The sequence below is a fragment of the Megalopta genalis genome, chromosome 1 (assembly GCF_051020955.1).
Source record: "Megalopta genalis isolate 19385.01 chromosome 1, iyMegGena1_principal, whole genome shotgun sequence".
NCBI lineage: Eukaryota > Metazoa > Arthropoda > Insecta > Hymenoptera > Halictidae > Megalopta > Megalopta genalis.
Window position 1 is genome coordinate 41,668,363 of NC_135013.1, and position 9,815 is coordinate 41,678,177.

At 45.6% G+C, this 9,815-nt stretch overlaps 1 protein-coding gene and 1 long non-coding RNA gene across 5 annotated transcripts in view; one reads left to right on the forward strand and one right to left on the reverse strand.

Annotated features, from left to right (window-relative positions):
• Positions 1-4,654, reverse strand: part of LOC117218764 (uncharacterized) — a 62,195-nt gene extending 57,541 nt beyond the window's left edge. For 3 of the 4 annotated variants that reach the window (XR_013035643.1, XR_013035641.1, XR_013035640.1), the window contains exon 1: positions 37-4,654. Coding sequence is in view for 1 of the 4 variants with exons in the window: in XM_033467386.2 (XP_033323277.2) it covers positions 37-3,401 (3,365 nt within the window). In the remaining 3 variants the exon portion in view is untranslated. The remainder of the gene's footprint in view (positions 1-36) is intronic. The other variant, XM_033467386.2, reaches the window with a different exon arrangement.
• A 67-nt stretch (positions 4,655-4,721) lies between these two features.
• LOC143261554 (uncharacterized) lies at positions 4,722-7,046 on the forward strand. The gene is made up of 2 exons (XR_013035646.1): positions 4,722-4,838; positions 6,423-7,046. It is a non-coding gene; the product is annotated as an uncharacterized LOC143261554 (long non-coding RNA).
• The last annotated feature ends 2,769 nt before the right edge of the window (positions 7,047-9,815 follow it).

A 9,815-nucleotide genomic window follows, 5' to 3' on the forward strand; every position in this document is an offset into this window, starting at 1 on the left:
TTATAGTCGACTAAGCCAAAGAAAGGTAAGAATTACCTGCCGAATAGAGGATGCCAGAGTTGCGAGTCATCGGGCGAATTAGCCGTGGAGCTCACTTCCGGTTCCTGCTTGAGTAATCCGCTTCGCACCCTGAGCAACGGCGGATAGGGACTGGTTCGTCGGCTGCTGGACAGATCGATCGGCGCCGGCATGAGCGTGCCGATCGGTTTACAGCTGAGTTTCGGTCTGGCCAACGAGGCGTTTCTCGGTCCGGTGCTCGCGTGGCCGGACCCTTTGTTAGTACCGTTGTTGATTCTCGGATGATGGGACGACCGCGATCTGGCGACTGGTCCCTCGCCGTGGTCGAGGACGTGTTGAAGATGCGCCAGGGATATCACCAATAAATCTGGGTCCCTGACGAGGTCCGGCCTGTCGAGCGCCTCCGGCAGTCTGAGCTCCGGCCTGGACGCCAGCAATTTCGGGATTTCGGTAGCTGGAGCCGCGGCGAGGCCTGGCAAGTAATCCCTGGGCACTAAGAGAGGCTCCGGTATCAGGTGCCCGGACGTCTCGATTAGCTCCCTGAGCTGACTAGCAGGGTCCAGAAGCTTGTCCGTGCTGCTGGACGTGGCGCAAGCCTCCTCCAAAGTCGGCGCTCGATGCTTCCCAGAGAACTTTTGATAAGGACTCGGCTGATTCCTCTGCCTGCCGACCGTCCATTCAGCGGACATCGGCCTCTTCGCGATGCCGCGATCAGCCGCGAGATACGTGCTGTGGATATCGCCGCTGGACAACGGTCTGCCGGAGCTGCGGATCTCCTGGCTGTGCACGGACGTCCGCTCTTGGAGGTTCCTGCTCCTCTTCCGCAAGCTAGTCCTTTCGATGTCCATCAGTTGGTCCGGCCGCACAACGTGATGCTCACTAGGTACTTGATCACAGCGATTCGAGTTCTCCTTCTGCTTCTCGTACTCCCTGGCCTCCAATTGGTTCGGCGACGACAGGATACCCTTCAGAGTGATATCGTTCTTCGCGTCTTCCGAACAGGACACCGAACAAGGAGGACTAGGCAGCAGCCTCTCGAGGTAGGCGGACGAGGGCCTCCTGGAAGCTGGGGAACACGGAATTCCACTCGGCTGCGGCGACACAACCGTGCCACGGGTTCGGAGTTCCTCGAGCACCTGCTCGTCAAAATGTTCTACATCCTGATATTTGCATTTCGCTTGAGCCTCGCTGTTCCTGCTCGAACTGATCCAGTGGGCCTGGTTTTTCGTGTTCTCTAAAGGTGTCTTTCGATCGTCCGAGTTCCCCGTGTTCTGCCGGTGGAAGTAATCCCTGTCGGACTCGTAGGCTAACGAGTCCGCTTTCTGCCGCCTCAGATCTTCCAGCACTTGGGAGTCGCAGTCGTCCTCGTCCTCCTCCATGTCTCTTTCATCGTGCTCCTCCTCGTGCGGGAAACCGTCCAATTTCGACTCGTCCGGGTACGATTCGGTTTTCGCGAAGTTCACAGTGCTCTCCGGAGACTCGACGCGCGCTTTCATGTTCGGCGAGATCGAATGCGTCGCCGACACGTGAGGATTTCTATAGCGGTAGCTCGGTATGATGATGGACAAGCCGGGAAGGTTTTTCGAAGAGGAGGCGGTCCTTTGTGTCTCCGTCGCTGAATCCGCGGTTTTCAACATCCTCTCGACGCACTCCGCTTGCGAATCCGGCGATCTGCTCGACGACGACGCTTTCGAGGCTGGCCTCGCCGACGGGGCCGCGTTGTTGCTCTTCGAACCCTCCGACGCGTGGGTCCTCGTTATAGACACCGAGAGACCCGGAGTATTCCTGAGCGCGTTCAGAATCTTCGAACTGTCGTTATAGTCTAGTTTGATCGGTTCTCCAGGCTCGTCCGGCCGCTCCTCCTCCACTTCCAGAGGCGTGTCGTCGTACATCGACACCCTGTTTTGATACTTAACGCGAGAGTTTGATCGACACTTTGATCTGCTTTCGAGACCACCGTCCGCCTCCGCGACCTTGCACATCTTCGTGTCCGAGTTCTTTATCGAGACGATGATCACGTCCTCCTTCAGCTGACGGTTCTTCTCCTCCTCGCTCTCTCCGTAGCTTCCCAAAATCTTCTCCTCGTGTATCTCTATTTTATCATCCGCGAGATTCTCGTCGAGCTTGTCGGCGTCCTTGCGGTGATATCCGGAGATCACGTTCGTTCTCGACTGACGATCGTTCGTCTTGTTCGCCAACTCCATCAAGATCGAGTTCGAGTCGCCGATTTTACTATCCGACGATTTCACGTGGAGATTCTCGTTGAGAACCTCGTACGTTTTCGTGGAGTCGACCGGTAGATCGGCGCTAGGAGTGTCGGCAGCTAGAACCGGCGAGGCAGTCGCGTCTATCATGTTCAGTATGTCCTGAATGCCCGGCTTGTTCATGTGCCGTCGTTTTTCACAATCCACCGCCGTCTTCTTTTCAGCGGCGATAACATCATCCTCGTTCTGCCCCTTCTCGTCGTTTCCTTGACTCTGAAGGATATTCTGATGAACGCCCTCGGGCAATTGAGAGAAGTGTAGCTGCTCCAGCACCACTCGCGGCTGCAGCAGCTTGTCCTTCTGCAGCCTTTCGAGCTTACTTCTCCCACGTCCAACCGCCGACTCTTTCTCGAATCTATTCTCCTCCTCCGCCTCGTCCTCGTCTTCCTCCTCGTCATCGTCCTCTTCGTCATCCTCGTCGTCCTCTTCGTCGTCCTCTTCGTCCTCCTCCTCCTCGTCGTCCTCGTCGTCGTCTTCCTTCTCGTCGTCATCGGAGCATAGCACCCTCCGACGCTTCTCGTCCCACGCTGCACCGACTCTCGCATTATTCCGCAAATTATTCAACTGGAACCCGTAATCTCGCCGATGCTCGCCGTTCCGATTAATTTCATCGTAACTCCTCTTCCTGCCGGCAGCGTTCGCCGCAACCACGCCGTTTGGCCGTCCGTTCGACAGCTCTTTCGCGGAGATATGTTGAAGATTGATCGCCACGTGCTCCGACTGTTTCGCGGCCCCTTTTCCGTCGCTTGTGTCGGACGTGTTCGAAGGGCTCGAGCCGGCTGTTTTCTGGAAGGAACCACCTAACCGTGTCGAGTACATGTTCGAAGCTGTCCTCGGTATCGAACGCCATCCCTGCGCCGTCTTCGTCAGCTTGATACGGTTCCTCTTGTCGTAGTCCTCGCATCTTACCTCCACGATCCTTTGCTCGCGTTGAGAGGCCCACAGGAAGATCGGATTCACTTTCGGCCGTTTCTCCTCCGCCTGGTCCTCGGACTCCTCCTCCCGCGGCTGCTGCTTCTGGTGTTTCTGATGATGATGGTGGTGATGGTGGTGGTGGTGGTGATGATGATGACGTCTTTGACGACGGGGCGCTGTGCCCCGTGCAGGGGCCCCGCTCATCACTCCATCCAACGAGTTGTTATTATTCTGCCACTCGTCCACCGAGACGACTCTTCTTCTACCAACGATTTCCACCCCTCCAACCGCGTAGAATATTCGCTCCAGCCAGTCGATGAACCGACACCGTGCCTTCGGCCGCTATCGTCTCAACTATTCCCCGTACATAAAGAATCGACGCTACGTGGCTCGCAATAGACAGTCCTCTCGATCGCGATTACATTCTCCGAACGTTCGTCCGGCGATATCCTCGTGGCGCACGGCTTCATCGACTAAGTAATTAGCTGGAAGCAGTACCGGGCTCACCCCGAACTCAATTTCTCACCGTCCATTAACAAACTGGTCGGTTTCGAGCAAGCAACGATCGATCTTAGGGGCATTGACATTGTTGACCCAGCACTTCCGCGAGCTAGCCGCACCGGACACACACGGGGACCACACGCTGTTCTATTCTTTGCGGACGCTCCCGTCGTTGCCGACGACGTCTTCGTTGTCACCTCTGCTCTACCTGGCCACCGGCTCTTATCTGACCCGGCGATGGGAGAGCAGAACCCCGCACACGTGTTCCAAGAGTTCGTCGACACCGGTCGCAGCGGGGCTCGTGGTTCCGGCGGAGATAGTTCCGCTGGTGGTCGCCAAGGTGGTTCGTCGATACCGGAGGTCGTCGACGCTCATCCGGCTATCGAACCGTGACACGATACTGGCGGCGGGAGCAGCGGAAGATCACCACCGACTGTCGATTTCCATCGGGGCATCTACAACGTCGATTTGCATCGAGCTTGCGGCGTCGACTCCGTCGAGCTTACGGCTGGCAGCACTGAGTATGTTCGACCCATCGAGCTTCTCTCGAACCATCCGCTTCTCTCTCCACCGTGGTCTCTCCACTGTCCCTCCCTCTTTCAACTGGTGCGGTGGTTGCGACGTTCCTGCCGTATCCCGGCACCTCTCTTATCCGACAAATTCTTCTCCACTTTCGACCACCTCCGCTCCGGGTGCTCGCGCTGATACTTCGGGCGGCTGCTTTTTTATCCGGTGGTTCGCGCAGATTTTTTGGTGGCTTGGTTTTTTTTCTAGGGCAAGGGAGGGGGGGGGGGGGGATTTCGATTTTTCAGGTTGAACAACACTGTTATCCTTGACCCTGCGGCGATTGTTGTTGCTCCGCTACCGAGTGTCCAGGGATTGTCACCGATGACATAACACTGCGAGCTCTATCCACCGGTTACATGTCCGTTACGCGCGGAGTCACTGTCTGGGAGCTACTGTCGGTGCCTCCTAGTTGCCTTCCACTTCGTCGCCGCCGCCCCCGCTCCGCGGAACCGCGAGCCAGGGTCGAAACTATGCGCGGCGCCCCTGTTCCAATTGCTCCGACACGGCCGCTTCGGCTGATTCTGAAGAATTGCTTTCTTTTTCACGTCTTTCGGTCGTCTCTGCTTGCTTGGGGTACGTTACTGTTCCATTGTTAGACAACGGATTTTTCTGTGAAAAGGAAAGTTTATCGTATCGATCGCGATAAACAAAAGCCAAATTGAAATTTTGTTCACGCTGATCTTATCGCACAAATCAAAATAACCGATTTCACACTTTTTCTGTTTAAAATTGTTGAAGTTGTGATGATAATTTCGCAAGAAATAAATTTCTCAATTCAAGCATACATTTTAATAAAAACGGCTAGAGCATTAAATAAATTCGGTCTTGATATTCTTGTAAAGAAGTATACGTCGGTATATGTATACAGTTCTGGTGCTCGGTTGGTTTAGTATTAATAATTTTATTGAGTTGATAATAATATATAGATATTCTTGAATTCTTTTAATCCTTCTATTGTTTTACATTTCGTCTACTCAACTCTGTCGGATGTGTATGAAATCTGCTACAATTGTATATTTGTTACAAACATATACACCGATGTTTAATTTGAACACTTTCCTAATTGCAATCGTATGAATTACAATCGACAATTACAACTTTCTGCATTATATTTTTCACATTTTTAAAGACTACACTTTATCGATAATTGAATCAAATATTTCTTCAATGAGAGTGAAAAGTTATAGACTAAATTATATACCACTTTTTAACCGCTATTTTATAACATAGTATTTTTACATTTGTATCAATTTTCAATTATTTATGAATTAAATGTAATGCCACCAATAATAAATTGTCCAGATACTTTCGATTGGTACACGATAGATGTGTAACCAGGCTAGATAAAATCGTATAAAAATTTATTTACAATAAATTATAACTTTAAATTGTTACGAACTATTCAAAAAGCAATTTAAGAAATAGTATATTTTTTCTTGCAAATCGTTTTCTTCCTATTGACACAAAATCATTTCTTCACGTATCGGAAAATCGTATTACTATGAATACAATGCGTTTGAAAAACCGTATAAACGTGAGTCGAGTGAGATGAAATCCTGGTGAACAATAAAGCAAAGGTGTATTATGTACGATATGAAGAAAAATGCTGAATTCCCTCAATAGAATTATGCTACGTTGCCTGTAAATTATACTCGACTCATTATTCGTTGTTTAGTTATCGTTTGTCACTATGAAAATAATTCATACAAGTAGCATATATTATTGAATTGTTTAGTTTAATACTACTTGTACATTTAATTACACGATTCAGTATCAAATTGTAGCACCCTGTTACGCTTATTTAATACTGTTACAAAATTATTATACTCTGATAATTAAACGACCTTAAAGTCGATCAATAAAGTTCTTTTTCTGCGTAATACGTAATTTATGTCGAATGAGTTAGAACGTTTTCAGTGCAGTTAACTCCAATCAAAAGTATAAAATTTAGTAAGTGTGTTAGTTGTTGCGTATTTCCACTCAAATTTTGCATTTTTATTTATTTCATTTATTGAGATTTGAAACAAATATACGTACACTAAAATAAATGTATTATACTAAACTCTGCAAAATAGTGTTCGTAACGATAATATTGCCTAGTTCCGATATGAAAATTATACGTATGTTCATATGAAAGTTTATGAATATAAATTACAGAACAGTGCGCAAAGGAAGTACGCTATTTTCCGCTGAAAGTAATGTCCTGGATGAACGTCATCCGCTACACACGTAAAATCCAAGCGGCCCGACAATTAAAGAATAAGATTTAATGGAAGTGTATGTACAGCTTTAATAACCAACGAAACATTAATTAATTAATGCTTTTTCATTGCGCTCGCTCAAGTATGCTTCCATAATCCATGGAAAAACCAATATACTTTTACTACATTTCTATATTAATAAAGCATTACTCGCTTAACAACGAATTCCTTCTAATTAATTCTGCAAATAAATACAAACATTAAGAAAAATTGTACACCATAATTGGATATGAAAATTCTTTCCTGGGAAAATATCTGTCCACGTACAGTTAACGAAAGCTTTTATAACAATTTCTTTGTTCCACACATTCATACATACATTCATATTCAGAAGTTAAAATACGTATTAAATTCATTTGTTAACAGTCTAACAAGAGACACTCGATAATAAATTTGATTTGGTATTCAGTTCTTTCAAGTAAATCGAGCGCGGTAATGAATATTGTAATTTCATGCTTTGTAACTGCATTGTATACCAACTTATTTATACATACAGAATATATAAGTGCGTCCCGAGTTATTTATAAAGTCTGTTTCTACGTTTTCGTGGTTATAGATACGGTCTTCAGACTCTATATAAAAACGTAGAAAACTACTCTAATCGCCTCAATATTGATCTAACTAATTATTGATTAACACATAAACGACGAAACATCTTGGTTAAAATAGAACTGACTGTACTGATAATTATTTATTATTTCATTTAGCAATTTTTTTAAGACATTTTTTCTTCATTTTGACAGAAATCTTGTTCGAACTTACGTGTTTCGTTTAAGAATATATCTGATACTATGGAATTTTTATAAAAATAAATGTTACCTTGAAACTTATTTGAAAAATGGAATGTGAAAAACTTTATAATCTGTATAATTATTGTTAATATCTTTACATCTGTCTTATACCTATGAAATTTGCACATGGTTTACAATAGAATCTGTATAATAACAATTTCTTCGCAATAAGCTATCTTAAAATGTTTATTAAGGGAGGTCCTCTAAAAGAAACACAAACAACCCTTGAACACAAATTTGTTTGCGTAAATATTACAAATATGTAATATATTAAGAATATCTCTTCCACACACACACACACACACACACACACACACACACACACACACACACACACACACACACACACACACACACACACACACACAGTATAATATAATGATTTAATATTATTTGATAATGTTCAACATTTGCTACAATAATGAACACATTTTCCATTTAAAAATTTCTCTCCTAACGAAACTTTCACTTTCAAGAACTTTATCTATTCTTAGTGTTCACGACGTGAGGACCTTATGAAAACATGTTGTACGAATCACATTTTAACCCTTAACTGATGTAACGATTTTCACAAAAACGATTGTTATACCGAGGTCATAAAAAGTGCATGAGTCAATCTAATTCCAGGTAAACGTACCTGCGTATTTTATTCTCGGCTAACGTATAAAATAATAAGTAAATGGAACACTAAACTCATTACAAAATGAAATAGAAATACAATGTTAGGATCACTCACGACCCCAGCATGTCAATTAAGGGTTAAATAGAACCTGTTAACACGTTGAGTGCTGAATATCAACTCCAAAAATTCCTACAATATCCGAGACATTTAATTAGCAAAACCGAAACTACAAAGTTAAAATTTAACGTAGGGAATGTCAGTTTAACTCTTTCGTATTCCAAAAATCCTAGTAACATTTAGTTCGTTCAAAATATGTTACAATAAAAATTAACGTGAAAACCCAGTTAAAAGTTAGTGTATTAAAAAGTATTAAAATACGTCAGCACTCGACGTATGAAAAAGTTACGTAACTTTTTCGAGCCCCCGTTAAAAGTATACAGTGTCATCTCCATGGAAAATGTTCGCAATTCCGGAACGATAGATCGGACACGGGGCGACGAATAGGTTCGCGCCGGCACTGTCGGGTTCTTACCCCTCACCCCGAGATAGCCAGCTCGCGACCGGAGCACCGACCATCGAAAAAGACAAACCGAACGACGGACGAGGACGGATAGAGAGGAAGAGAATGGGATAACCTGTGTGTATATACCGGTATACAGAGTGTACCGAAGGTAACTTCGATTGCAATGGTATCAACGACTTCGCCAGCATTAAAACGAAGCTAATTCGACCGATTTAGCCGCGCCTTATTAACGACCTTTCGTTCGTCGGAGAGCTCGTGACTCCGGAAAACTTGCCCGCTGCACTCGAAATTCACCGATCCCGGAATCCTCGATTCTCTCTCTTTCCCCGTCTTCGTCGTTTTCTCCGTTCACGAAAATATTTCCCGAAGTCGCGCGGAAGTTATCGCCAACTATTTCAGAGGCATCGAATCGATAAACCGTCGATTCGACGCGACGTCACGGAATTATTTATATGTTAACGTCCGCCGGGTTTCCATGCGGGTATTAAAAATTTCTTCCTTCCGTGCGGTGGCCGCGAGCACGCAGGACAAAAAAAAAAGGAAAGGGATGACGGTATTTTCTGGACGAGAGATTTACCCGTGTCCCCGACGGGGAACTAGTTTTCGATAAACGAGCACCTCCTCGTTAAGTGGCTCCGCGAAGGGGGCCGAAATCGTAGTCACCCTATATTCCCCCGGTGCGAGCGACAGAGAACCTGGATCAGGGTGTGACTGGGAAGATCGACCGCCATGAGGGAGCGGTGAAACAGAGAGAGAGAAATATTTTTATTAAAAGGAGGGAGACGACTTAATGGAGGGAAAGAGAGAGATCAGGAGAGGGAGAGTGACAAAGAGAGAGAGAGAGAGAGAGAGAGAGAGAGAGAAATACACGGCGCAGTACACCGTGTCGGATGCTGATGCTGCATTAAGCCCCGTTTGCACTTCCGCCCTTCCATCCGCGAGTTTCGATCCTTCAGTCCCTGCCTGGCTCCCTTTTGCTGTGTTGCGAATTGTTTCAAACAATTTCGATGCCTTATCTAGCCAATTTGCGAGATCTTACGTGCCATTTCAAAGACTCTTGTCGAACAGCGTTTCGACGTTCAGCTTTCTTCAGAATCGGTGATCAAATTAGTGTGATTTCCTCCAAATAGATCATAATTCGTTAGACGAAATAAAAATTGTCTGCAATTATCGCGAGAAGCAAGAGCCACTTAGGAATGTTTCTCTTTCTTTAATCATTATAGAAGCCTTTTATAGTGGTGCGAATAATTATGGATCTAATGCAACTTTCACATTTTTACTGATATTTAAACAAAAAGCTAACGAAACATCATATTTGTATATATTTCTATACTAGAAATAATAGAAAATGGA